This window comes from Cucurbita moschata, unplaced genomic scaffold, assembly GCF_002738365.1.
Source record: "Cucurbita moschata cultivar Rifu unplaced genomic scaffold, Cmos_1.0 Cmo_Scf00012, whole genome shotgun sequence".
Taxonomy (NCBI): Eukaryota; Viridiplantae; Streptophyta; class Magnoliopsida; order Cucurbitales; family Cucurbitaceae; genus Cucurbita; species Cucurbita moschata.
Genome location: NW_019268528.1, coordinates 742,299 through 770,236, shown reverse-complemented (window position 1 = coordinate 770,236; position 27,938 = coordinate 742,299). Strand labels below are relative to the sequence as shown.

The window sequence follows — 27,938 nt, the reverse complement described above, 5'->3', positions numbered from 1 at the left end:
TCAAAATTTCTAGTCTTTTAATGGCACAACCACCAGACAAAAAGACAATGGGGGCGCGACTTTGCCTATTATTTGTTCTCTACCATCCAACACGGTTGACAGCAATATCCCCACAAAACAAAGCTCAGTATTATCAGAATTCGAAGATAGTGTTTGTTTTAGAGGTTAATATCTATTCTATTACATCAATTACAGCAAGTCAATCATCAACATCGCATCAAACACACTAAAGTTGATGCTTCTGCATATATTAAACTGTCATGCGTAGATGAAACCATGAAGAAAGCTTGATATGTATGTATAAAGTAGATATTAGCTGATGGTTGGAGGGGGCTTACCGTTTAGCTCGTCGATCATTCAGACGATCTTGGATTTCGGGTTACATCATATTTGGCCTCTCCCCAAGAAGTCTCCAATGTACCAATAGCAAACCAGGTGGTGTCATTTTGTATGTTAAATCGTATCAACTGATCCCAAGTTAAGGCAGTAGCCATTGAATTAAACTCCGAAACACGAAAAAAGTCACAAAGATGGTGAATGCACAAGGTGATGGTTTTCGATCGACTGGCTCAATAATACAGCCCTTCTTCTTCCCATTCTTCTACTAGAAAGTCTACCATTTCCTGTCAGTTATATCATGGTTACATATTCAAAGCAGAGGATTTGAATATGTAGTCAACTAAAGAAAACACCACATTACAGACAAAAAGCTGACTTACAGATAAAGGTATGAGCCGATGGTAAGGTCTTTTGCTTTCCAGCATGAGTTCTTTGGTCATATACCAACTGCGAACACAAACCAAGTAATACATGTTGGGGCAAAAATTTTAAAAAATTCAATTTGGATGGCATGAACGAATACGTAACTGCGTCGAAATTAGACTCACCTTAATCCTGTAAGGTGTTTTCTTTTAGTTCGTTTAGCAGATTCGTGATTTCCGACCCATCGAAGCCTGGTCTGTGTCCAAAGAATCAAACCTGCAATTGGGAATTTACAATTGAAACCAGTCTAGAGCAACTACAGAACTGGAGATACTAACGCTAGATGAAGAAAGCAAGTGCAAGGAACATCTCCTTCGCTTTCCAACAAGCAGTGAATATTGAGATATGAGCTTACCATGATTTACAAAGTCAGAATGATTGCTTAAATAGTCAGTGGCACCACCATGATTTGGGTTGTAGCTTGTCGTGCTGATAAACGAGTTCTGTCGAGATTGAAGCGTAAGCATCTCATCGAGATCGCATGTGCTTGTACTCCAAAAATCATCTGACATACTCAGCATCCTAGAATTCAGATTATTCCCAGAGATGGTAGGTGCAAGTTTAGTGCCCCTACCAAGATAAACACTTCCTCTGTTAGAAGCATGTTGAAAACTGTGGATATAACTCCAGAACAGACATGTAATAGTCTAAGTAATGATAAATGTACATGCATGAACATCATGATACTGACATTTCAGAGAGATGAATTCAATAATATGGTTAAGCTTCGGGACCTCGATGAAGTTTGAAATAAACGAAGTATGCAGATCGTTGTCCAATATAATACATGAACCCTCGTTGTCATGGACCCAGTCAATGACAATGAAACATGAAAAATTATAACACAGAGGTGAACTAATTTAGTGAATTTAGTTCATAAATCAAGAACATCTGCACACAACATGCTAACCATTTGCTACTGTTTTGACCATCTGTAAACTCGCGCTCCAAAATCCAGTACAACTCAGTGCTAAAGAGTTGGGAGCAAGAATAGAGTTCAATGATGCGATCTAAGAGCTTTGAGCTCCCACCATTCACTTAGAGATAGATTTAGTGTAACGGCCTAACCCAACTGCTAGTAGATATTGTCCTCTTTGGACTTTCCTTTCAGGCTTCCTCTCAAGGTTTTTAAAATGCGTCTGCGAAGGAGAAGTTTCCACACCCCTATAAAAAATGTTCCTTCTCCTCCCCAACTGATATGGGATCTCACAATTCACCCCCCTCAGGGCCCAGCGTCCTCGCTGACACACTGCCCGGTGTCTGGCTTTAATACCAATTGTGATGGCCCATTCTCACCGCTAGCATAGGGAGAGGTTTCCACACCTTTATAAAGAACACTTCATTCTCTTCTCCAATCGACGTGGGATCTCACAATCCACCCCCTTTAGGGCATCTCACATTTGAAGTCCATCTTCAATGGGTCAAGAGATTGCCAAGACAGAAAATTCCGGTTATACTTTTGCTTGGATTACGATGGATTCTGCTTCCTACAATCCCAAATTTTCACTTATTTATGTCCACTCTAACATTATGCCATCAATGTTCCCTCAGAAAAAGAATTTCCTAGTAAGTGCACAGATTAACCTAATTGAAAATACGTTTAGCACACTGTGTTGAGGTTCAATTCATGAAGAAAAATGAAGCTACCATCTTCCCCACCTTATTCCAGAGCTAAACACTTCTAAGAACCAACTGGTATTTCTTTTACTTCCAAGATCCCTTAATTTCAGATTCAAAAGAAATCTCCAAAATTATGATATCAATAATGATAGCTCAAGCTCCTACCGATTCACAAGAAGCTGAAAGTATTTGCAGGAAGAACTCATCAGGTAAAACAGCTATTCAAAATAAAACTACTCAAATAACAATGGCGATCGTAAGAACAATACATCATGGATCCATAAGAAAAAACTCCCCCAAATGAACAAGTGTAATCCATACAATCCAGAACAGTATTCAAGTCTGTACACGTTTCAATTAGGTCGCATCAAAATGGTTCGAAATTTTCAAGCTAAATCTCTTCGCCAATCAAACAATTACAAAAACCCTAACATGCTTTGAGAACAGAAATGAGATGATCAATACAGAGCAAAAGAACTTACCTCAAACAAGAGAGAAATCGATCGATCCAAACAGAAAACCAGCTCTCCCGCGTCACCATATTCGGCGAAAAATCAGATTACAAACATCAAAACACAGAAACATGCCGAAATCGAAATCGAAATCGAAAGGGGAAAATCGAAATCGAAAACCCTAATACTGGATAGAATAGGATAAACAAGGTCGAATTAGATGGGAAATCAGTGTGATTGTGACTTCCACTGAAACTTTACCAGATCCAGTTCGTATTTCGTAATCAGTAATCTTGTACCGTTAATAGCAGTTAACACTAACAACTGAAACCCTGTTCATGTTTCATTTTCCTCTCCGACCGATGTGAGATCTTACGTGTAGAAATTCAAATTTTCAATTCCAAACGAAAGCATCATTAGCTTACGCTCTGACCCGAGTAGCATGGGGTACGTGGAATCCCGTGTGAATCAGCAAGGACCACCTTGCAAGGCTAAATACTCTTGGGTGACCAATAGTGAAGTAGAACCGTGAGGGAAGGGTGAAAAGAACTTCCATCGGAGAGTGAAATAGAATATGAAACTGTAAGCTTCCAAGCCGTGGGAGAAGACCAGGACTGTTGAAGAATGAGCTGGCGACTCATAGGCAGTGACTTGGTTAAGGGAACCCACTGGAGCCGTAGGGAAAGTGAGTCTTCATGGGGCAATTGTCACTGCTTATGCATTTTTTACAAAAAGAAAAAGAAAAGAAAAAGAAATAAATAATTAAATAAAAGTTATTTAATATATAATTAAAGAGAATATGCCATCCTGTGAACCAAACGATCCCTTAAGATTCCATTGTACAGCGCCACCCTATTCGCCGGCATTCCGCTGCCTCCTCCACCGTGGCTCGTCAAAGACGGCGGCGGAGCTCTACCCACCGGCGGCGAAGGCCCCAAAATTAAGCCGTTTTTTCTCTGCAACTCTTCAGTACTGCAAACGGCTGAATCATCAGCAAAGTGAACTCTTTTTCTTCCCTTCTTCTTCTTCTTCACCACTTCAAGGGGGAAAAAATCCAAAAAATAAATAGAAAATAAAATTATAAAACAAAAAATGGGTGGTTTTTGCTTACCGGAAGAAACTGAGGCGGCGGATTTACGGTGGCGGAAGGAAAGCACGACGGCGACAGCCCCTGACAGAGCTGCCATAGCCATAGCCATGGCTTGGGAGCTCAAAATTGAAGAAGGCATGATGATGTGTAATAATTATTAGATATCCATAAATTAATAAAAATATATTTATGTATTTTGTATTAAAAAAAATAACTTTTTATTTTTTTATTTTTTTAATGAGTTGGCTTCAATAGTTGTGGCTTTTAATTAATTCCATAAAATTTCTTTATAAATTATTAATGAAATAAAACCCAATATAGAAATTTTAAATCAATTAATTAATTGGACCACCATTCATTATATATGAATCTCTATTTTTATCGCATTTTTTCCATTAAAATGGTATCATAGATCCAAAGTAGATAATATTTATTAGTGGTGGGCTTGAACTATTACAAACATTGGCGTATGTGCCAGCGAATACGTTGGGCCCCTAACAGAGATGGGTTGTGAGGTTGGGCTTATAAGGGTGTGAAGATTTCACTCTAGTAGACGCGTTTTAAAACTGCTAGACTGACGACGATACGTAATGAACCAAATAGACTGTGAAGCCCGTAAATGAAGGGTGTATAAATGAGAACAATCCTAAAGACTGAAAAAATTGATAGTTACTATCTATACCAATGATGTACACATTCATAAAACATGAGTGATGACAAAACATGCTAAAAGGACTGATGTTGGTCCGGATAGACACATTTCTAAACAAATAGGTAACGGGTCATATGATAAGAGATACAGAGAAATTTCGAGACCATCATATGTCGAATTTGGACTTTGAATCATATGTACATTACATAGACACAAACATCAACGTTCGTGAACTAAACTCGATAATTAACCTAATTTAATTTGCAAAACCCATGAGTTAATGACTAATTATCATATGTTTAATATTAAGCCAACATTCTTTCTTTGATCAATTAGACGTATTTTTTTAATATATATTTTTTGTTCATCAAATTTTTATTTTTCTTAATTAAAAATATAAAAAATATATTTTTTTTTCACAAAAAACGAGAGATTCGAACTTCCAATCAGATTATTTTATTTAATTAAAAAATGTCGCAATCATTATTTAAATTATATTAACCAATTAAATGCAATAAATGTTATTTAACAAAATTAAATGCAATAAAAAGCTATCTAATTGGCTTCATCACAAAGTCTCTCGAATTATTATTATTATTATTATTATTATTATTATTTGACATAAAAAATGCTTTTCTTTCAATAATAGAGTTTTATGGTGAAGTTGTTAAATAAGAGAGGGATACTCTAAATTATAGGCTTTATAAATGAAGCAAAATTAAAGTCTTAAAAAATATATATAGACTCTATATAAACTAAATAAGGCTAAAAATATAATTTTTAAAAAAAAACATAAATATTCCATTTTCGATAAAAAAAAAAAATATATATATATATATATATATATATATATATTTAAAATTTTAAAATGAAATTCATAAAAATATATAATCAGAGTTTAGGGTTTCGATAAATATATATATATATATATATGTATATAACCAGTTAAAAATATTATTTTTAAGAGTTATCCGACCACCGTCCATCAAAAAAATAATTATAAAACTATATATATATATATATATATAGTTTTATAATTATTTTTTTGATGGACGGTGGTCGGATAACTCTTAAAAATAATATTTTTAACTGGTTATATACATATATATATATATATATATTTATCGAAACCCTAAACTCTGATTATATATTTTTATGAATTTCATTTTAAAATTTTAAATATATATATATATATATATGTATATAACCAGTTAAAAATATTATTTTTAAGAGTTATCCGACCACCGTCCATCAAAAAAATAATTATAAAACTATATATATATATATATATATAGTTTTATAATTATTTTTTTGATGGACGGTGGTCGGATAACTCTTAAAAATAATATTTTTAACTGGTTATATACATATATATATATATATATATTTATCGAAACCCTAAACTCTGATTATATATTTTTATGAATTTCATTTTAAAATTTTAAATATATATATATATATATATATATATATATATTTAAAATTTTAAAATGAAATTCATAAAAATATATAATCAGAGTTTAGGGTTTCGATAAATATATATATATATATATATATATACATATATACATATATATTTAAAATTTTTAAATGAAATTCATAAAAATATCTCTTTATTTATTTAAGATTTGTAATTAAATTTTAATATATAATTTAAAAAATTATCATCTAACCCGTTAAAAATATTATTTTTAAGAGTTATCAAACAACCGTCCATCAAAAAATAATTATGAAATTAAATAAATAAATAATATATATATATATATATATATATATATATATATATATATGTATATAACCAGTTAAAAATATTATTTTTAAGAGTTATCCGACCACCGTCCATCAAAAAAATAATTATAAAACTATATATATATATATATATATATATAATTATATCGTAAACAAAAATGTATATTTTAAAGTCCAATATTATTTGATCTAAATAAATTCATAAAAATAACAAAAATATTTATTTATTCAATATTACCCTAAAATGGGGAGTTGTTTAAATGACTTATTATATATTTACAAAAAAAAAAATTGTGGGAATAAGTACTATTTTTAGCATTAATTACAATAATAATGATTATCTATTAATATATGTGTGGTAGATATAATATTATATATATATTAATTATTTAAAAAATGTAATGATTATGGTAACATTATAAACATGGGTTAATTAAGTACCATTGGCTCCGATTATATTGGTTTGTTATATTATTTTGTAGAGTTTGGATACAATTATATTAGTCTAGTACTATACTATTAAGTGTTGAATTAAATTGTCAACTAACGCTTTATGGTATATGGTTATAGTTATATTAGTTTATTGTATTAATTATACCGCTCATATTAGTCGATAAATTTTTTTTTTTTTTTTAAATTAAGCTGGTAAATACTGTTGTTTATTGAATTTTTTGTAATGTTTTATACTCGGATTCATATCAGGATTTGGAACCTGAATAAGCTCTGTATGGCTCAATAACATGTTTTGTCCCTACTCATATGATGAAAAAATGGAAGAGATCACCCGAACAGGGTTATTCCCCTCCAGATGTGTCATATCATGTTATGATGTTACTATGATGGGGCTCTAGAGGTTCATCAACTATATCTAGTAGCGAGGAATTAGTGATGGTTGGTCATTTCAGGCACGAGGTTGCTCTCCTCCTGTTTATGGTTATGTGTATGCTTTGTCATGTTATGATGAAGTTCTAGATGGTCGTCAACTATCTCTAGTAGCACGGAGTCATGTATGGTTGACCCACATATGTATCTAATTGATTTAGGCACGGGATTGCTCCCTCTGTTTTTAGCTAGGATTAGGTTAACTTTCTGTATAACTGTTACCCGAACGACGATAAGAAGTTAAATTCATGTGTGCCTTAATATTGTCACAAAATTCATAGGAAACAAGTTAAAAATTAAAATTATTACAAACTAAGAAATCTACCTTATGATAGTGAAGAGGTTAGGGTTCTAATAATTGTTCTTGTGAAAGAATAGTTAAAGTCTAGTAGGATAATAATATAATTATGGCTCGGACGTGGTTTACGTTGCACTTGTAACATTTGAGCTCAAGTCCACCGCTAGTAGATATTATCCACTTTGACCTATTTCTTCTTTTCCTATTAGCCTAAGCTGCTCACCCTAGCAAACATTGTCCGCTTTGATCCGTTACGTGTTGTCGTGTCCAAGCCCAACTTTAGCAACCATCAACCTCATGGTTTAAAACGCGTCATTAGAGAGAAGTTTTCATACCTTCATAAGGAATGCTTCGTTCCCCGCTACAACCGATGTGGGATCCCAGACTTCTCACTTATTCGTTTAAAAAAATTAACAAATAGGGTCGATCAAATTTTTTTTTTTTTTTTTGTTCGAGTCCAATTATGAGCGAACCAACCTCGTTCTATAGAGGGAGAATAATGAAGAACACAAGTCAAAAGGGCTAAAAGAGAAGCGAAGAACTTGGGCAAGAACTCATTTATTTGAGGTAGATATATAGGACACACTATATTGTAATTAAGAAAATTAGAGTATTAGGTGACAATAATGATTATGCGAGAGAAAAAGATGAGTGTAGTATTTATTCAACTTTTTAATTCACCGACACTCTCGATCTACAATTTTTTTTATAAATTCTTAACCGTCGTATCTTTGTCATCCGTCTAGTTTGAATATGGTATCGGTTCATTCATGTACTGTACGTTTTTTACGATGACTCAATCATAAGAACTTCCAAATTACTCGAATCATATGTTAAGCATGTAACTGAAGACAAAACATACTAACAGAAACCATATTGGTCTATGAGAATAATTTTTCTGTGACACCCGAGTAAATAGGTACACGAATAAACTGGGACTACATCTGAATGAGAGTGATCGGTGGTTCAATCAGTATGTTAGTTAGAATTTTTGACCTTCCTCGCTACTTCCCTATATAATGTTCATCTTTCTTTGCCATCGCTTCAATCAATTCTCTCTCTCTCCGCCCCTCTCTCCTCCCTCTTTCTCTCTCTCTTTGTGGGAGAGACAAGAGACAGAAGCTTGGACAAAATCATGGCGCCATCAAAGAAGTTTAGAGGCGTTAGGCAACGACACTGGGGATCTTGGGTCTCCGAAATTCGCCACCCTCTTCTGTAAGTTTCGAAACCCACCATTGAAAACCTCTCTCTCGTCTTGAATCTAAAAGTTTAAGAACATGGATCATGATATTCTTTACCTCGGTCTCTCTCTCGTTGAATCTTAAAATTTAAGTAGATGGGTCATGTTATTATTTACCTCAGTGTCCCTCGTTGAATCTTATTATTGTTTACTTCAGTCTCTCTCATTGAATCTAAAAGTTTAAGCAGATGGGTCATGATATTGTTTATCTCGGCCTCTCTCGCGGAATCTAAAATTTTAAGTAGATGATTATGATATTGTTTACCTCCGACTCTCGTTGAAGCTAAAAGTTTAAGAAAATGGGTCATGATATTGTTTACCTCAATCTCTCTCGTTGAATTTTAAAGTTTAAGCATATGAGTCATTATATTGTTTACTCGGCTCTCTCTCATTGAATCTTAAAGTTTAAGCAAACGGGTCATCATATTATTAACCTCGATCTCTCAAGTAACAAAATATTTAAATGTTACGTTTGATACTCATTAGGGTTTCTAAAACGTTTCTACTTTCTTTCGATATTAATGTTTCACATTTTTATGAATTCTGAGTTAAATTTCAAAATTAAATGGATAGGTTAAATAATGAAAATTTAAAAGTAATAGTTCAAAATCCCCGAGTAGGGTTTTTGTATTCCGGTTTGCATTGTGAGGTCTAGTACACGTCCCTACCGGGTTTTTTTTTGTACCTCATTTTAGCCTTGTAATGAGTATAGTAAGAGATCAAAACGAGAAAGAAGCTTCCCTCAAGATTGTACTAAGACTAAAATGTGAACAAAAAGATGTAGTCATGTGTACGAGATCTTACCACTCAAACCCGAATGCAAATAAAATTTGAAAATTTGAACTTTCAACCTTAGAAATCGATCGATATGTTAATTACCGTTGAGTTATGTTTAAATTAATTATAATTACACTATAGGAAGAGAAGGGTTTGGTTGGGGACGTTTGAGACGGCGGAGGAGGCAGCGAGAGCCTACGATCAGGCTGCCGTGTTAATGAGCGGTCGAAACGCAAAAACCAACTTTCCGATGAGCGAAACCGCGGCACCAGAATTAGAAAAACTCAACAACATCACAACTCCATCTTCAACAAAGGGCTTATCAGAGATCCTCCACGCCAAGCTTCGAAAATGCAGCAAAGCGCCGTCGCCATCGATGACATGTCTCCGACTCGACACTGAAAATTCCCACATCGGCGTTTGGCAAAAACGCGCCGGCCAACGCTCTGACTCAAGCTGGGTCATGACCGTTCATCTCGGAAAAGAAAACTCCTCCTCCTCCTCCACCGCCGCCGCTTCCGGCGGCAATGACGACGGTGGGCGGTTGTGGAATGGTAAAAAAAGTGGTGGCGCTTCAATGGCGGGCGGTGGACCCCACATGAGAAATTTGCAGATGGATGAAGAAGAAAGAATTGCATTGCAAATGATTGAGGAGTTGCTGAGCAGAAATTATGGTAACCCATCTGAAATTCAAGTTCAAGATCATCACGAGGAAGCAAAGCTAAGCCCTTTCTAATTTAACTTCAAATTATATACTTTTAATTATATCACAAATTTATGATTAATTATGTGTGCAATTGTAAATTTAAAATAATATAATAAGATATATTGTAATATTGTCGAGTTTAAAAGTATTCCGGAATTATAAACCCATGATCATTATCTAAATTAGTCGACGTGGGATGTTCATCCAACAAACTACGTTTCATAAATGTTGGATTGGGTTGGGTTGGTAGCTTGAATGACTCGAACGGGGTTCACAGTACATATTACATTAACCTCTATTTTCAGGTTAGGTTGGGTGGGTTATCGGTTTGTTCATTTTTTTAAAATTATTTTAAAAAATCCTACTTATTCACCGTACACGTTAGATTAATAACTAAAATCTAATATTCTTCATCTTTATAGAAATCTTAAAATTTGGGTTGGGTTGGTTGGGTTGGTCGAGTTGATCAAACCAAAAACGTTTCAACCTACAAAATGAACTGAATTTTCATTTTTTTTTTTTAAATTCAAACAAAAAATATAAATCTAACTCAACCCCAAGTTTGTAAAAGTTTAAGTCTACTGCTAGCTGATATTGTCCGTTTTGGCCCGTTATGCCTCATAATTTTAGAACACGTCTGCTAGGGGTGAGCTTGAGGTTTTACAAATGGTATTAGAGCCAGACACTGGATAGTGAACTAGTGAGTCTGCTAGGGGTGAGCTTGAGGTTTTACAAATGGTATTAGAGCCAGACACTGGATAGTGAACTAGTGAGGATGCTAGGCCCCCAAAGGAGTGGATTGTAAGATCCCACGTCGATTGGAGAGAGAATGAAGCATTTCTTATAAGTGCGTGGAAACCTTTCCCTAGTAGACACGTTTTAAAACCGTGAGGCTGATGGTGATACGTAACGAGCCAAAGCGGACAATATCTGCTGGCAATGAGCTTGATAAACTGAATTTTAGGGTTATAATATTATAAATTTTTATTGATCATTATGTTTTTATAAGGTAAACTTGACGCTACCATTTTTCATGGTATTTAGTTCCTACGAAATATTTAAATTCTCCTTTATACATTATTAGCTTTCCTTGTATTTACTCGTTATGTATCGCTACTACTCTCATGGTTTTGAAACGCTGCTACAATGAAGAGGTTTTCACACCCTTGTGAGGAATGTTTTGTTACCCTCTCCAACCGACATGGGATCTGGCACACCTCTAGTTCTGATACCATTGGTAACAATCCAAGCCCACTACTAGCCAATATTGTCTGTTTTGTTCCCCGAAATCTCACATTACGAGCCTCGAAAGTGTAGTCAAAGTGACTCAAGTGTTCGTACAGACAAACTTCTCCATGACAATCCTTAACACTTAAGCTATAGAGTTTTAATTTAACCGTATGAACGGAATGAATACGTGACGAATGTAGATACGACAGTATCTTTTCGAACATGTTAGAAATTTATGTAAGAATTATTTCAAAATTTAGTTGGAAAATTAATGAAAACTTTACTTTGAAAGAGAGACAACAATTTCGAAGACAAAGGGGCATGTTTGTGCATACTTTGTTAAACTTGTCTTTCACCCCTTGAATTGTCGGATACCCTACAAGAAAAGGGGTTGTCATTTATGGTCCTCTATATATTTTTAGGACACCCATTTCAAACTTTTCACCAAATTTTGTACCAAAATTTTGAATTCATTGCTTCACAAACATTCAAAAACAATAGTTGTAGTACACGATATACGCTACAACAACATCGTTTAAAAATAAATTAGTGATAAAAAGATCGACGTTTTTGAATAGCTGATATCGTCGTTGTTGGCAGCTAAAAACGTCAACTATAGTGATAGTTTACATTTTTAGTCAATGAAGACCAAATTTGTAACAATGTACACACTGCACACCATTTTTTCGTAAGCAAAAATGTATATTTTAAAATTAATAATAATTCATAAAAATTTTATTTATTTGAACTTAACCCAAATAGGTTTATAATCCAACCTAAACTGTTCGGGTTGGGCTGATTAGAATTTTTAGATCATCAAAGCATATTGGCTAGTGATTTTGATGCCCCGATTCTTGACTCTTGACTGTAGTGGACACCAAAGGCCTCTGCCTTTCCATCCTTTGAATAGATAGAGAGGGAGGGCGGAACTTTTTTTGTTTTTTGTCAAAGAGTTGAACAATGAAAATAGATGACGAGTGCCTAATCGAATTGATCGGGTCATGTGGGAACAAGGTTCAAGTCTACTATTGGTCTTTTAGGATGCCTCAACTGCATACATCATTGCACTCCCACTTGACACCTATCGTGATGATAAACGGCTCATCTCACCGTGACATTCTCTTGAATTCTCAAAACTTCTGTCATTCCATCCCACACTGACAGAGAACCATCGTCGAGTTTTTTTGAACACTTTTAATTACCATTACTATAATAAAACGAACGAGGTTGGAAAATCATTCTTAAATTATTTAAATTATGCAACTTTTAAACGTTAGAGTTCATCAATTATATAATTTATTTTTCTTTTCACTCGGGAAGATTTTGTTTTATCTATTACTCGAAGTTCTATTTTATTTATTTATTATTATTATTATTTCAAAATTTACGAGATTAAAATTATAAATATCTTAATAGCTGATTTAGGTTCGAGTTATTATATATTTTTTAATAAGACCTCTCTCTATAAAATTATTGTGATGGTCCCATTAGTAATGGTTAATGAAGGCAACTTTGAGGGGCCAAGATGCATTGAAAACCCTCTTTATATTATTGAAGGAATAGTGTTACAATTATTTATTTTGGGTTTAATTTGTGGTATAAATTGGTTCATCTTTTTTTTTTTTTCTCTTTTTTCCTTTCATCGTAAGTAAGAGCGGATCTACAACGAGCAGGTTTTAGGGGAGTAACGCATCGATTTAATAAGTGAAAGTTTTTTTTTTTTAATTTTAAATTCAACGATATATGGTTCGGTGAAATTTAAATTTCTAACCTTAAAGACTTAAATTTAATAAATGGCGGGGTTTTTTTTCCTCCCATCAGAATGAATGGAAGATGAACAAAATATAAATTTGATATTAAAATATCTTGTTTTTGTATTCAATAATATATACATTAGCGAGATTTGAGTTTCTATAACAGCCCAAGTCCACTGTTAACACATATTATTCGGTTTAGGTTGTTACTTATACGAGCCAAAACGAACCATGTGTGCCAATTTTTCCGGACCATTTAACTTTCTCATTTACAAAAGGAAAAGCCCATTAACTTCTTTCTCAAAAAGGTTGAGCCCATTAACGTTTTCATTGGGCTTGAATAAACATGTTCAAAATGAGGAGACAAAACCTCTCTAGCGGAAACATTTTTAAACTACGAGGCTTACAACTTTACGTAACGGGCCAAAATGGATAATGTGAGTTTGGACGGTTACGAAGACCCTCTTTAATACATTTAGAAAAGATGTTTACAAAGGCGCCTAATTCCAATATAATTGGAGTATATCCGGGCAAGTCAGCTAAACCTTTATTTATCTTCTTTATTTATTTGAATGATTGAGACATGATTTTCATCGTGTTGAAATCTCGAGACTCATATTGAAACAAAATTTAGAATTTGAGAACACACAAGGTTAGTTTTGAAAGCTCAACAATGTACTAATTTCAGTTTCTACTCCAAACGGGAAAAATGATCATTGATTTCGATCAGCTTAATTGCTGGTTCAATCCGTTTAATCTTAAACTTGAATAAGTGGTGTGATTTGAAGCGGTGGTAGTCACCCGCTAATCCAATCAACAATTCTAAGACTATCCTAAGGCTCGATAATTAAAATCAAAATCAAAATTAATCCAAAAAAAAATTAAATCTATAAAATCAACCATAAAAAATGTCTTCAAAATGAAAGACTACTTTGAACTATCAAAAAAAAAAGTTTTAGAAAATATTTTAATTAAGCCTGACCAACCACAAGGTTACACGTAATAAATAAATAGAAAGAAAATATTAAAAAAAAATTAAAAATCCTCATCCATTCTTTTTTTAGGGAATAAAACAATAAATATGGTGAGAAAATAATAAAAGAATATTCGAAAACAAATTCTTGGAATATTCTTCTCTTACCGTTATGTTCCCCAAATTCTCTCTTTTTCTCCTTTTTCTAACTGGCTCATTTCACAATCGCCATTACCAATCACCACCAAAATTTGTTATTCAGTTCCGTTTTCTCTCTCATTTTTCCGGCGCCGGAAACCGTGGTTATGAAGTTCGGCAAGAGTCTGAGCAACCAGATTGAAGAAACCTTGCCGGAGTGGCGGGACAAGTTTTTGTCCTACAAGGAGTTGAAGAAGCGTCTCAAGCTTGTGGAGCCTAAAGGCGGTGACCGGCCGAGCAAGCGGCTGAGAATCGAGGACGGAGAGAAGGACGATTCTTCGTCGAGTGAGGAGATGATTTTCATTAAGTTGCTGGAGGATGAACTTGAGAAATTTAATAGTTTCTTTGTTGAAAAGGAGGAAGAGTACATTATCAGATTGAAGGTATGTTCTTCGCGTTTCTTCATTGCTTTCATTTTGAAGATTTGTGTTTCGGTCTGGACTCTGGAATTTGACCTAGCCACATGAACACCAAAAAAATCTTATTCTAGACATTTGATCCTGTAATTCCGAAAACGAGATTTTGAAGAATGTTTAAAATGTTCACATTCATTTGTGTTTCAGTCTAGTCCGGAGAAATGAAATTGAATCGGACCTCGCATTTACTTCATTCCTTTTGCAAGTAATGAAGTAGAAATGATTCAAACTCTGAAATTTGACCTAGCCACATGAACACCAAAGAAAATCTGATTCTAGGCATTTGATCCTGTAATTCCAAAAACAAGATTTCGAAGAATGTTTAATGTTCACATTCATTCAGGATTTCAAGTAGAGAAAAATTTCAGCATCAAGAAACTTGTTCCAATAGTTATAACGAATCGTCATACAGGTCCATACTGATGAGCAAATTGCTTCCACTTTTGTTTTGGAATAATTCAGGAGCTACAAGATAGAGTAGGAAAAGCAATAGATTCGAATGAAGAGATGATTGAAATCCGCAAGGAAATTGTGGACTTCCATGGTGAAATGGTTCTCTTGGAGAATTACAGTGCTCTTAACTTTACAGGTGAGCAACCTTTGCTAACTTTTTTCACTGTTTTTTTATACCTTTTGCGCTCATGTCTTGCATACGACACCTTTGTTTCTTTCATTTTGGTAAAGAACTTTATGTCATTTTCTGTTCTTACGGTTGAATGATGATGAAAGTCCTACATCGGCTAATTTAAGGAATGATCATGAGTTTATAAATAAAGAATATTCTCTCTATTGGCATGAGGCCTTCTAGGAAAGCCCAAAGCAAAGTCAGGAGAACTTATGCTCAAAGTAGATAATTTCATACCATTGTGGAGAATCGTGTTCGTCTAACATGGTATCGGAGCATGCCCTAAACTTAGTCGTAGATTGGTAAATCCTCAAATGTCGAACTGACTCCAAAAGAAAAGGAGTCAGGCCTCCTCGAAGGTAGTAAAAAATGACTAAGACTCCAAAGGAGTCGAGCCTCGATTAAGGGGAGGCGTACTTTGTTCGAGGGGAGGAATGATCATAGATTTATAAACAAAGAATACTCTCTCCATTAGTATGAGGCCTTTTGGGGAAGCCCAAAGCAAAGCCATGAGAGCTTATGCTCAAAGTGGACAATTTCATACCATTGTGGAGAGTTGTGTTTGTCTAACACTCGGCACATAATGATCTCAAATCGAGGCCACAAGCTGCTGAATCAATTCCTTGATGCCTGGAATATACTTTGAGGAAGAACACTTTATAATCAACTTGCATACCTTTTTATAGGGCTTGTGAAAATTCTAAAGAAGTACGACAAAAGGACCGGCGCGCTCCTCCGCCTACCCTATAGTCAGAAAGTTTTGCAGCAGCCCTTCTTTACGACCGACCTGCTTTACACGCTCGTGAAGCAGTGCGAGATGATGCTGGATCTACTCTTCCCTCTTAACGAGCTACCTTCTTCTAGTTCGAATGGAGTCGATGAAGTTGGTGCTCCTACAAAGCCAGCCACCACCAACATTGATGATCTGCTCAAGGCAACCAAGGGAGTTTCAGAGATCGAATATATGGAGTCACTTTACATGAAGAGCACCGTATCTGCATTACGGGTTTTGAAGGAAGTTCGAAGTAGGAGCTCGACTGTGAGCGCCTTCTCGTTGCCACCACTGCAAATGAATGGATTAGAAGATACATGGAAGAACGTTCCAGTTCTAGAAGAAGTAGCTAAGTAGGATGGATCAGATATCACCAACTATAAGGAAGTTCCCTTTTAGTTATGTACGTCTTCCTTTGATGTTCGTGTGGAATACTCGTGATACTAACCGTAACATGTAAAACTGAAATATGAAGTTCAAATCATAATGTAGAATCTTATAAAGGAGTGCTGATATTTACATTATCTTTATCAACTTTTTTCTATCAACACTCAACAAGAGTAGCACATTGATTAGGATTTGAACATAACTAAATAAGCAAAAGGAATGAATCAGAGAATTTTACACAAGTCAGTGGAAAGAAAATGTTCGATTAGGAGCTAAGCTAATGCTCCAAATGAGATAGCAGTTCATCTCGAGGAGAGTATACAATATAGTTATAACAGCCCAAGCCCACTACTAGCAGTTAATGTCCATTTCGGCTCGTTACATATCGCCATCAACCTCATGGTTTTAAAACACATCTGCTAGGGAGAGGTTTCCACACCCTTATAAAGAATGTTTCATTCCCCTCTCCAACCAATGTGAGATCTCACAATCCACCCTTGGAGTCCAACGTCCTCGTTGGCTCTCGTTCCCCTCTCCAATCGATGTGGGATCTCACAATCCACTCCCCTTTGGGGCACAGTGTCCTTGCTGGCACACTGCTCGGTGCCTAGTTGTAATACCCTTATAAAGAATGTTTCATTCCCCTCTCCAACCAATGTGAGATCTCACAATCCACCCCTGGAGTCCAACGTCCTCGTTGGCTCTCGTTCCCCTCTCCAATCGATGTGGGATCTCACAATCCACTCCCCTTTGGGGCACAGTGTCCTTGCTGGCACACTGCTCGGTGCCTAGTTGTAATACCATTTGTAACAACCCAAGCTCACTCCTAGCAAATATTGTTTGCTTCGACCCGCTACGTATCGCCATCAGCCTCACAATAAAGGCGTTTGCTAAGTAGAGGTTTCCACACCCTTATAAAAAATGTTTCGCTCCACGCTCCAACTGATGTGGGATCTCACAATAATCGCCACATTGTGGCCACTTCTCTCTACGAGGCATAATTTTTTAGTTTCTTTCTCATATCTTAAATAGTACAAAACTACCAACTACATTGTTCCAGCCTCAATAATTTCTCCCTCTTGAGACACCAAAGTAGTCCATCAGAATACCCAACTTTTCTTCTTTCTTTTAGGAGGGATTCAAACCTAAAATTCATAGGGGCTAGGGAAGATATTAAATACCTAACAACTAGAGTATACATAAGTCTACAACTCCACTATTCTAATAGGCTTTAAGCAGCACAACAAGCCCGGTGAGCTCGAAAGCACAATTAGATAAATAAGGTGGAAAATGATCACATTTATTGAACTGAAGATAGGAATGCAGATTCAATATATCTAATGGTAAGAGCATACGAAAACCATTATAAAATTAACTCGGTGTTCTGTAAGATACTAGACTATGAAAAGGGATCGACTCCATTAAATAGAAGGGAACTTTAAATTCCTAGAACTCACAAAACGAATCCATAATGATCCAAGTGAACAGCAGATCCTTGTGCTTTGCATTGAACCTCACTTTTCAGCCTTTTCAACACTTTCATCATTTTCGACAATATCTTTCTCGTAACGACGTTTGAACTTGGCAATCTGCCCAATACTTTCAGCTAATTGACGCCTTGCTCTGAAGTGGTAGACTTTACCAACATGGTGTATCTTGGTCATCATAACGTGCATCAATCTGCCACTCTGTGTGACATATGATATCCACTGCATTTGAGGGTGCAAGCCTTTCTTCATTGTATAGATCTGAAATCATAATTAGTACTTTAGCTTCTAAAGAAAATAGTTTAGTTCTTAAACTTAAAGTTTCCAGAAAAAGAACTATCTCAGTAAAGCTGCATTTGAATCAAAACCCACAAGTTTCCATTCTCAATTGACAACCTTGTCCTGTTTATACGTGGGGAAGCTACGAACGATGAACATGTACAATGCAGCTATACCACTTACTAGAGGAATTTCGTCAAACATTTGGTGGGCTGTGTAATGTTCAATGTTCATCATCCCCAATGAGTAGAAATTCGGAAGTGACAGCCACATTGAAGGGAGATGAAGAAGTGTGGCAAGTTCAAACATACCATTTTATTGAAGAATTTCATCAAACATTGGCGGGCACTATGCAAAATTCAACGTTCGTCGCACCAAAAGTGCAGAACTAAGAAAGCGATAGCCACACTAAGGAGGAATGATCTAGGATGAACAAGTACAAATATACCATTCATAGAAGAATTTCATCAAACGGCTGGTGAGCATTGCACAGTCTACAATAATCGTAACCCAAAAGAGTATCAAACTTGAAAATCACCACCACCACAATGCGACTGTTAAATACTTCACGATCCTAAACCCTAACTTGGCCGCGTAATGATGTGCAGATACTTCCTCAGCAAGTAAAAGGATTAATATAGATGAAACATAAATTTCTCGATCGAGCATACAAATAGGTAACCCTAGAGAAAATCATTCACAAAAATCAGATATTAACAACCACAGGGCAGTGTCAAATTCCACCACCAAGGCTGTGATTTTTAAACTACGTCCGTTTCTGAAAACATCCACGAGATAGCATTTACAATTTAGGTTGAATCAGTAGAACGAGTAAAGAGATGACCAATCTCGCCAAATCCACCACATCTCAAGCAAGAAAGAAGATTGGAGAGAGAGAGAGAGACAGTACCTTGAGTCGCTGAATGAAGCGGAAGCGGAAGCAGATACCGGAGATTGTAAGAAGAAGCTCTCTTTACTCTCGACGGGCGGCGGCGGGGAAGGTAGAAGATGAAGCGAGTTGTTCAATGACTCTGATGTCCTCAACCAGAATGGCAACACATTTTGATGGCGTGAGGGTATTTTCGTCAACTTCAAATCATAGTCCGATCAGTTTGGTTGTGATTTATTAGGGTAGGATTTTTTTTTTTTTTTTTTTTGGTGAAATTTGAATATTATATTTTTAGCATAAATATATTTAATTAGCTGAGGTATACTAAGCTCGGTATGGAGACATTCAACGGTTAAACAGGGAATGAACATCTTAACGAGTTTTTTTTTGTTGTTTAAACCGAACTAGAGGTGAGGAATATGATTAAACTTCGGAAGGTGATACTCCTTTCGATATAGGAATGTTATTTTCTCGGTATGGATACGATTTCACAAAACCCGTCCTTAAAGGGGTGAGAACTCCTCGGTTAAATAGGGAATGAAAGCTTTAACGAGTTTTTTCTTGCTTAAACAAAAATAGAGAAGAGGAATATGATTCATGGTATTTAACTCGCTGAACTCGGTTGGGACTGGGAAATCGATGCTAGTTACACTTTGAAAACATAGAGGATTGTACACAAGTCCGGTCAGGACAGGTTTAGGTTTTCGGACCAAACTGAAAAATCTGGGTTGGTTGTTTCTCTAACCCATCCAATGCGAGTTTAGATCGAAACCTAACCCAAGTCTCACAATGTAACAGCTTAAGTCCACCGCTAACCGATATTGTCCGTTTTAGCACAGTTTTTAAATGTACCTGTTAGGAAAAGGTTTCCACACCCTTATAAGGAATGCATAGTTACCCTCGCCAACCGATATTAGATCTCACAATCCATCTTCCTTGGGGGCCCAGCATCCTCACTAGTGCACTACCCCGTGTCTGGCTCTAATACTATTGTAACACCCTAAACCCACCCCCAATAGTTATTGTCCGTTTTGGGCGGTTTCGTATCGTGGTCAACCTCACGATTTAAAAACGAATCTGTTAGGGAGAGGTTTCCACGTCCTTATAAGAAATGGTTCGTTCCCCTCCCCAACCGATGTGAGATCTAACACACAATTTCGAGTTGGGTTGGGTCGGGTCATTTCATCTTATCGTAAATTTCATTTACAAATTACTAGGAAATTATGTGACCCATTTATACAAAATTACTGAATTTAGTATGTTTTTCTGTACCAAGAACTAACTGTCAGCTGTACTCATAAACCCACCCATAAAACCAGCTCCATTACAGCCCCCACACAGGATGTCCTTTTTGCCACTGCAATGTCAAACACATTAACTACTTTAGAACCTCAAATTTAATAGTTAATAACACGATAATCCCATCAGATATCTCGAAACAAACGATGGTTACAATTGAAATGACCCATAGATGAAATGGTTTATGGCAACTCGAGTATAGTTCAATTGGTTTATGCATGTATCAGACTAAGATGCAATGGTCATACAAACGTGGAATTCTCGTATCTTAGGATACGGGCACGCTGTAGGGAGAGTTCTTTTTAAGTAGATGACTCGTTAGGGCCATCGGAACGGGACTTTAGGTCCATAGAACATACGCTCGACTTTTTTAGCTTCGGGTTACAGTAGAGCAAGGAGAGTTTGTTCATCAATACCTGCAGAGCCAGCATGTGCTACCAGCTTTGAACTGTCCATTGAAATGATCCACTGAATTAACTCCTGTTCCTTTACACTGAGAACATAGAACAGCACCTGAGAATTGAGAAGAAAAAACATATGTAAACTAAGCTCAAGCTCTCTGATTTTACTTCAAGGGAAAAGGTCAGAGGAGAGAAAAACTGTGCCACAAGCAACCAGCTGAAAGTAACCCAATCTTAGAGACTACTAACACAATCTAAGAAACGAGGAACCTGGAGGGACGGGTCGGTCGGGTCTTTCCTATTCTGTTCCCACCACGAGAAAGACGCATAAAAGAGGTATACCCAGTGTCATGGTCATACTCGTCCAGGGCGTGTTGCCATGGCCGCATGCTCATGTCACGCTGAATCCTTTATTTAATTTCATGTTGTATTGCCTTACTATTTGTATGGCTACTCGGCGAAATCATGTCTAGGTGTGCCAGACCTAAATCACTTCAAAATGTACTATAGGGGGGCGTGACTAGCTGTCAACTCCTTCCCCTGATTTTGTATGAATGTTCGGTGAAATCATGTCTAGGTCTGCTAGACCTGAATCGCCTCAAAATGTAATATAAGGGAATGCGACTAGTTGTCAAATTCTCCGTACCCAAAAAGTTATATGTCGTTTAAGCTATTGTGTTGCCTTTTGCTAATAGTTATATAACGTTGCTTTTAAATCTTCTCTCATTCTTACTTTCTGACTCGCTTTCAAAAATTTCTCTACCCTGTTTTCGAAAACCTTCTTCTCAAACGAGGCTAGAGGCTTGAGCATACGTTGCTCGATCATAGGTGACGTGAATACAAACTGGCTTGACTCACTTAGTGTTAGGAGTGAGTGCCGCACAATCGCAAAGTCCACTGCCAAGAAAAGTGCGATTGTGACATACAGCTCAAGGAGAATCATCCAAGAACCTTGGAGACATGGCCCCAAGAATTGAATATGTAGAAGAAAACAGTACTAAGAGAAATTGACACCAGAAACAAAGAAAGAAAGGCTGCAGCAAGCCACGGACAAAGGGGATACGGTCGTAGCGCCATTCCCGGCGTCCCGATACTGACACCGTTGCATGTCACGGGTCTAATTTATGGTTGTACCATTCAAAAGTTTGAGTGAAATGTTGGGAATTTAAGCAGAAGAACCATATATTAAGTGGAGGAATAAAGATGGAGGTCTATATGTTCTATGAAGATAACACTCACCATTTCCATTGCAGTCAGAACAAAGTATGCTTTTGTTTTTTCTGGTTTGGTTACTATCTGCACCATCTGAAGCCTGCCAAAGCAACATTAAAACACATTCTCAGAAACTGAAAGACGAGTAAATTGTGTTCGAAAGCACCTACCGTTAAATGTTGTTCTCTTTGGGTTTTTCCTTTCGGGCTTTCTCTCAAGGTTTTTGAAATGGGACTACTAAGAAGAGATTTCCACACCCTTATAAAGAATGTTTCGTTCCCCTCTCCAACCGACGTGGGATCTCCCAATCCACCCTCCTTAAGGGTCCAGCGTCTTCGCTGGCACACCGACTGATTCTAACACCATTTGTAACAGTCCAAGTCCACCGCTAGTAGATATTATCCTTTTTAGACTTTTCCTTTCGGGCTTCCCCTCAAGGTTTTAAGAACGTGTCTACTAAAGAAAGGTTTCCACCCCCTTATACGTAACGGGTCAAAAGGGATAATATTTGCTAGCGGTAGGCTTGAATTGTTACAAATGGTATCAAAGCCAATCACTCGACGGTGCGAAACACTGGTTGGAGTAGAGGTACACTCTCTCTATAGAAGACGTGTTTTAAAAACCATGAGAGGGAGCTAGCTCAGGGTTCAGGGTTCAATTTGTAGTTCGACAATCCACTAAAGTTGCAACAAATTGCCCACAAGACAGACATAACCAAACAAGTTCATTTCATTTGTAGGAAAGAACTGGCCAGAGAAACCATACCTTGGCAGCACAAGGCAAAAGCCTAATGGGGTTTGTGCTTTGGAACGCCTCATTTATCCGAAAAGCCTTATGAGGCACTGAATTGGCAGCAAAAATCCCATTCAGAATGTGAAAAGAAAGGGTTATAAACAAACAGACACAAAACCAGGCAATTTATGCAGAGAAAAGTGCATAAAGAGATGATTTGGAGAAGAAAATACCAGACGTGGGCTTGCTCGAGGGATTGAAGGAGCAAATGGGTGTGGAAGAACCCACGGAATATGCCATTTAAATGGGGTTTTGGATTCGAATTTGTTCTTGAGGACTGAAATTCAGAAGCTTTCTGATGAGCTACTCATCTGCTTCTGCTGTGTGTGTGATGGTCTTGTCTGTGATTTAGTTGGTCGGAAATTAAGCAAATTTAACCAGATAAGGCTCATAATCCTCTCCTACTTAATTACCAAATTGCCCTCTAAAGCTTAATTTTACCGTGAAAATACACATTTAACCCTAATGAATAATGGAAACAAATTTGATGAAATTTCGAGGAAAACCAAGACAACAATTGGATTGTATTGAACTTTTTTTTTTTTAGTGGTTGATCACACTTTACTCCTCCGAGACGACTTTTTTTTACAGCGGATTTTGCGATTGTGCGACACTCACTCCCAACACTGAGTGAGTCAAGTCAATTTTGGATTCGTGTCACCTACATTTAGACAACCTATGCTCAAGCCGGTCAGACAACGTACACTCAAGCCCACCACTAGCAAATATTGTCCTTTTTGGGCTTTTTTGGGCTTTCCCTATCGGACTTTTTAAAAACCTTCAGGATCCAGCGTCCTCGCTGGAACTTGTTCCCCGAGATCTCACATACTAAGTCTATTGTTACCCTTTAATCGTTTTATAATCTTCTCATAGCTTCTTATGGGAAAAGTCATATCTTGTACTATGGTAACATGTAGAACAAAATTGAATACAACCAACTTGATGTAGTCAATTTGTAGCATGGACTGAAATTATCTGTTGATATGTCGATATATTTCCACCTTCACATGTTGTTCAACTAAGTTTAACGAAAATGAAGACTTGCTTCTCGAGGCTTACTAGAATGAGTAGTAACTAAAGGAATCAACAATACTGAATTCAGAACCACAAATAGGGAATTGCTCAGATCACGAGTTAACTCGTGGTTTCCAATTATCGAATGTTTTAAGATAAGTTTCGAATCTAGTGAGAAAATGAACGTTATCGTGTCTACAATATCTACTACTAGCAACAAACCGAAGAATGCTACAATCAAAATGTCATGAACCGAAAACATCCAGCGTGAACAGCAAATGAAGAACCGGTACGATACGATTCAATTCATCCAATCCAACCATCACTTCAAACTGCAAGTCTCAAGGGCAGCTTCATATACTATAAGAGCTTACATGCTTCATCAGAGCAGTTGAGATGAAAAATGGCTCGTTTGCAAGACCGTCCTCATACCGTGTTTGATCGTCGAGATCCCTCAGGTTCATTGTTCGCTATGCAGGCTTTGCAAAAGAATTTCAACCAGTTTTTGTGCAGTGTGCATCTGTGCCATGTTGGGTGCAATGATCATAACCTACAGAATGAAGGAATTCTCTGATCTCCTTTGAACTACTATTACTGGCTTTTAGCAGTCGTTCATCTTCCTCATAGATGAGATATGGGGCTTCAGTTCCCTTTCTAGACAAGATCTTCTTTGCCCCTTTTAGCACATGATATTCCCATCCCTGAACGTCAATTTTTATTAGGAGAACCCGTTCGGACTCGGGGATTACTTCATCTAGTGGTATCGACTTCACTTGAACTGCTATTTCTTCATTAGATTTGAATGCCAACTTTGCTCCTGTTGCTGAAACAGCACTGTTGTCAAGCCGACCAACCAGCTGGGTAATGAGCAAAAGTCAGTGAAAGAAGCTTACAGAAAACAAACCAGATCAGGATGGCTCAATGCCCCCACTTCCTTAGAACAGCAAAGAAATCAAGAGCTTTGTAAATTGTATATATGACCAATGACATGAGATTGGACTGAATGACACCAATCAAGTTTCACTATGCTGCTGGAAAAACACATGAGCTGCCCCCATGAAAAACAAGTTTAGCTGATGTTTTCTGTCAACATCTCGATTCCAAAACGGAATACACTACTAAGGAGGGTGGACACGAGGCAGTATGCCAGCAAGGACACTGAGCCTCAAATGAGAGTGGATTGGAGGGTCCCATATTGATTGGAGAAGGGAACGAGTGTCAGCGAGGATGCTGGGTCCCGAAGGGAGGTGGATTGTGAGATCCCACATCGATTGGGAAGGAGAACAGAGCATTCTTTGTAAGGGTGTGGAAACCTCTCCCTAATAGAGAAGTTTTAAAAACTTTGAAGGGAAATTCGAAAGGAAAAGCCCAAAGTGGACAATATTTGTAAGTATATCAAAACTAGATTCACGAAATTCGTGAGATTTTAAAACCCAAAGTAGATAATCATCCTGCAGTTCGAATCATACCCTGAATTTCTTCTACTTTTTAAACTTGTCGATCATTCCATAACAGTTCGAGAAGACACCTGACCTTCTCATTGTTCGACTTAATTCAAGAAGAACATCTAAAAGGGTTTTCGAGGCACTACGACATACAACCGGTTAGCAATACGAGTCCATTAGAATCATTAGAAGACTAGGAGGGAAAATTATCATCAGCAAGAAAATGGCTGGTGAAAGGTTAACACAATCATATGGAATTGACTTAAACAAGAAAAACAGATCTCTAAGCCCACAGATTTTGACCTCTCCTCAATGCACCTATGGCTAAGTCGAAGCATTTTCACAGTAGTATACATAATTTGATAGACTAACCAGCTTTTTCATCCACAAAATAAACCAGTTCTGAAGCATAATAGGCGAGTTATGTAAACACTAAATCTTCAACCCGCCCGCGCATATTTAGAGAACAACATTTTAAGAATCTGGTATGATATTGTCCACTTCGAACATAAGTTTTCATGGCTTTGCTTTGGGTTTCCCCAAGAGGCCTCGTACCAATGGAGATGTATTCCTTACTTATAAACCCAGGATCATTCCCTAAATTAGCCAATATGGGACTCCCTCTCAACAATCCTCCCCTCGAACAAAGAACACCATAAACCCTCCCCTGAGGCCTATGGAGCCCTCGAACAGTTTGCCCTTAATCGAGACTCAACTTCTTTTCTGAAGCCTTCGAACAAAGTACAACCCTTTGTTCAATATTTGAGGATTCTATTGACATAACTAAGTTTAGGGCATGACTCTGATACTATGTTAGGAATCACAAACCTCCACAATGGTATTGTCCACTTTGAGTATAAGCTCTTATGGTTTTGCTTTTGGTTTCCCCAAGAGGCCTCATACTACTGAAGGCGTACCCTTAATTAGCCGATGTAGGACTCCTTTCCCTATAATCCTCAACAATCCTCCGCTCGACCAAAGTACACCATAGAACCTCTCCTGAAACTTATAGAGCCCTTGAACAACCTCCCCTAACTCAAGACTCAACTCCTTCTCTGGAGTCTTCGAACAAAGGGTGCAAAGTACACCCTTTGTTCGACACTTGAGAATTCTATTGACATGACTAAGTTAAGGGCATGACTCTGATACTGTGTTAGGAATCACGAACCTCTACAATGGTATAATATTGTCCACTTTGAGCATAAGCTCTCAATGCTTTGCTTTTGGTTTCCCAAAAGGCCTCACATCAATGGAGTCGTGTTCCTTACTTATAAACCTATGATCATCCTCTAAATTAGCCAATGTCGGACTCCCTCCCAACAATCCTCAACACAACACCAGCATCCGCATGCAAAGTTTTGAGATCCAACGGAATATAATCACAAATGAGACTGTAAAGATTGATTTTATGAAGCAGATAATACCTTATGAACAGTGATGTTCCCAAGCCTATCAGATGCAGCAGCCTCAAACACATTCACCAATTCCCCAACCCTATTCAGATAAATTCCATCACAAATTCTCTGCAAATTTTCAAAAACCGGCTCAAATGCCAAAACACGAAAACCCATCGCAGCAGCAGCGAAGCTCGCCATTCCCACATTAGCACCCACATCAACAACATACCCATCTCTAGAATCGCTCTTCATCTTCTCCAAAACCTCCTGAATCGTCACCGAAATATCCGGCTTACGAAAGGGCTTTCCCTTCAGCATCCTGACAATGTTCTTGTGGGGCTTATCGGGCAAATTCCCCAAATCCGCGATCGAAAACAGAAACGGATATCGAACTCCTTCCACAACGTTGGCGATAACCGGGAAGGATTGAGGGCATTTGAAGCAATCGAAGGGAGAGATTGATCGGAAAGGAAAATCGGGTTTGATTGTGAAACTAGGAGTGGATTGCTCTGAAGGATTCGAGTTACCGAAGAGGAAGAAGAAAATGATGAGGATGCAGAATGAAAAGAGGAAGAACAGAGAAATGGGCGAGAGGAGTTTGGGTGCCTTGTCTCTTTTCCAGGCATTAGCCATGGAAATGTGAGATCAAACTGAAAAACTTCTGAAGGAGATTGAAATGGAGCCTGGAATAAACTGTGAAGAACCTGAGATTTCTAGAAAGTTAATCGCAGATCTGTAAAGAAGCCGAAATTTCCAGAAAATTAATGGCAGATCTGTGAAGAAGCTGGATTCTTTCTAATTCTGGCGAGAGAGTGAGTTGTCCAAGCAAAGGAGATGAATTCTCTTACCCCCAAAATCAATAAAACCAAATTAATAAAAATGGTTGGAGGGTGAAAGTCTGGCGATCAAGAATTTATAATTAAAACTTGACAATATAATACCTTACCATTGCGGAGAGTGTTGTCGTCTATCATGGTGTCAGAGTTATGTCCTAAATGGACAATATAATATCATTGTGGAGAGTCGTGGTTGTCTACCATGGTATCAGAGTCGTGCCAATAGATTGGTAAATTCTCAAATGTCGAACAAAGGACTCCAAAAGAAAAGAAGTCGAGTTGAAATGACTAAGACTCCAAAAGA

General features: G+C 37.0%; 7 protein-coding genes across 9 annotated transcripts; 2 read left to right on the top strand and 5 right to left on the bottom strand.

The window, feature by feature from the left end:
• Positions 1-41: 41 nt before the first annotated feature.
• On the bottom strand, positions 42-3,165 carry LOC111450850. Its single transcript, XM_023091141.1, has 5 exons — positions 2,865-3,165; positions 1,118-1,332; positions 888-978; positions 720-786; positions 42-623 (listed from the first exon to the last, which is right to left on the bottom strand). The coding sequence occupies exons 1-5, from the start codon at positions 2,921-2,923 to the stop codon at positions 570-572; spliced, it is 486 nt and encodes a 161-aa protein (XP_022946909.1). The 5' UTR covers positions 2,924-3,165; the 3' UTR covers positions 42-569.
• Positions 3,166-3,312: 147 nt separating this feature from the next.
• On the bottom strand, positions 3,313-4,056 carry LOC111450851. 2 transcript variants are annotated; one of them, XM_023091142.1, is made up of 2 exons: positions 3,922-4,056; positions 3,313-3,870 (listed from the first exon to the last, which is right to left on the bottom strand). In XM_023091142.1, the coding sequence occupies exons 1-2, from the start codon at positions 4,031-4,033 to the stop codon at positions 3,623-3,625; spliced, it is 360 nt and encodes a 119-aa protein (XP_022946910.1). In that variant the 5' UTR covers positions 4,034-4,056; the 3' UTR covers positions 3,313-3,622. The 2 variants fall into 2 exon arrangements, with proteins under 2 accessions (XP_022946910.1, XP_022946911.1); XM_023091143.1 differs by having other exon boundaries at positions 3,946-4,056.
• Positions 4,057-8,304: 4,248 nt separating this feature from the next.
• LOC111450361 lies at positions 8,305-27,669 on the bottom strand. Its single transcript, XM_023090441.1, has 4 exons — positions 26,826-27,669; positions 24,082-24,813; positions 18,962-18,964; positions 8,305-8,314 (listed from the first exon to the last, which is right to left on the bottom strand). Exons 1-2 carry the CDS (start codon positions 27,429-27,431, stop codon positions 24,451-24,453), a joined length of 969 nt encoding a protein of 322 aa, XP_022946209.1. The 5' UTR covers positions 27,432-27,669; the 3' UTR covers positions 8,305-8,314; positions 18,962-18,964; positions 24,082-24,450.
• On the top strand, positions 8,518-10,340 carry LOC111450365 (ethylene-responsive transcription factor WIN1-like). The gene is made up of 2 exons (XM_023090444.1): positions 8,518-8,720; positions 9,664-10,340. Exons 1-2 carry the CDS (start codon positions 8,641-8,643, stop codon positions 10,256-10,258), a joined length of 675 nt encoding a protein of 224 aa, XP_022946212.1. The 5' UTR covers positions 8,518-8,640; the 3' UTR covers positions 10,259-10,340.
• LOC111450362 (SPX domain-containing protein 1-like) lies at positions 14,375-16,711 on the top strand. Its single transcript, XM_023090442.1, has 3 exons — positions 14,375-14,766; positions 15,262-15,388; positions 16,111-16,711. Exons 1-3 carry the CDS (start codon positions 14,491-14,493, stop codon positions 16,551-16,553), a joined length of 846 nt encoding a protein of 281 aa, XP_022946210.1. The 5' UTR covers positions 14,375-14,490; the 3' UTR covers positions 16,554-16,711.
• Positions 17,840-18,331, bottom strand: LOC111450371. The gene has a single exon (XM_023090451.1). It carries the CDS (start codon positions 18,320-18,322, stop codon positions 18,098-18,100), a length of 225 nt encoding a protein of 74 aa, XP_022946219.1. The 5' UTR covers positions 18,323-18,331; the 3' UTR covers positions 17,840-18,097.
• On the bottom strand, positions 20,426-23,309 carry LOC111450369 (chaperone protein DnaJ-like). Of its 2 annotated transcripts, none has more exons than XM_023090449.1 (5): positions 23,116-23,308; positions 22,916-22,992; positions 22,178-22,250; positions 20,954-21,050; positions 20,426-20,595 (listed from the first exon to the last, which is right to left on the bottom strand). In XM_023090449.1, exons 1-5 carry the CDS (start codon positions 23,180-23,182, stop codon positions 20,517-20,519), a joined length of 393 nt encoding a protein of 130 aa, XP_022946217.1. In that variant the 5' UTR covers positions 23,183-23,308; the 3' UTR covers positions 20,426-20,516. The 2 variants fall into 2 exon arrangements, 1 of the variants encoding a protein (XP_022946217.1); XR_002711800.1 differs by lacking the exon at positions 20,426-20,595 and adding an exon at positions 20,777-20,814 and having other exon boundaries at positions 20,871-21,050; positions 23,116-23,309.
• Positions 27,670-27,938: the final 269 nt, after the last annotated feature.

Coding starts and splice junctions, on each gene's coding strand:
- LOC111450850 (XM_023091141.1), bottom strand. CDS start 2,923: ATGGTGACGCGGGAGAGCTGGTTTTCTGTTTGGATCGATCGATTTCTC. Junction 1,333..2,864: donor CGATTTCTCTCTTGTTTGAG/GTAAGTTCTTTT, acceptor TTATCTTGGTAG/GGGCACTAAACTTGCACCTA. Junction 979..1,117: donor TTCTGACTTTGTAAATCATG/GTAAGCTCATAT, acceptor TCCCAATTGCAG/GTTTGATTCTTTGGACACAG.
- LOC111450371 (XM_023090451.1), bottom strand. CDS start 18,322: ATGAAGAAAGGCTTGCACCCTCAAATGCAGTGGATATCATATGTCACA.
- LOC111450362 (XM_023090442.1), top strand. CDS start 14,491: ATGAAGTTCGGCAAGAGTCTGAGCAACCAGATTGAAGAAACCTTGCCG. Junction 14,767..15,261: donor AGTACATTATCAGATTGAAG/GTATGTTCTTCG, acceptor GGAATAATTCAG/GAGCTACAAGATAGAGTAGG. Junction 15,389..16,110: donor CAGTGCTCTTAACTTTACAG/GTGAGCAACCTT, acceptor ACCTTTTTATAG/GGCTTGTGAAAATTCTAAAG.
- LOC111450361 (XM_023090441.1), bottom strand. CDS start 27,431: ATGGCTAATGCCTGGAAAAGAGACAAGGCACCCAAACTCCTCTCGCCC. Junction 24,814..26,825: donor GGAACATCACTGTTCATAAG/GTATTATCTGCT, acceptor CTCATTACCCAG/CTGGTTGGTCGGCTTGACAA.
- LOC111450369 (XM_023090449.1), bottom strand. CDS start 23,182: ATGGCATATTCCGTGGGTTCTTCCACACCCATTTGCTCCTTCAATCCC. Junction 22,993..23,115: donor CTCGAGCAAGCCCACGTCTG/GTATTTTCTTCT, acceptor CTGCCAATTCAG/TGCCTCATAAGGCTTTTCGG. Junction 20,596..20,953: donor AGCACATGCTGGCTCTGCAG/GTATTGATGAAC, acceptor TTGACATTGCAG/TGGCAAAAAGGACATCCTGT.
- LOC111450365 (XM_023090444.1), top strand. CDS start 8,641: ATGGCGCCATCAAAGAAGTTTAGAGGCGTTAGGCAACGACACTGGGGA. Junction 8,721..9,663: donor GAAATTCGCCACCCTCTTCT/GTAAGTTTCGAA, acceptor ATTACACTATAG/GAAGAGAAGGGTTTGGTTGG.
- LOC111450851 (XM_023091142.1), bottom strand. CDS start 4,033: ATGGCTATGGCTATGGCAGCTCTGTCAGGGGCTGTCGCCGTCGTGCTT. Junction 3,871..3,921: donor GCAAAAACCACCCATTTTTT/GTTTTATAATTT, acceptor TCCCCCTTGAAG/TGGTGAAGAAGAAGAAGAAG.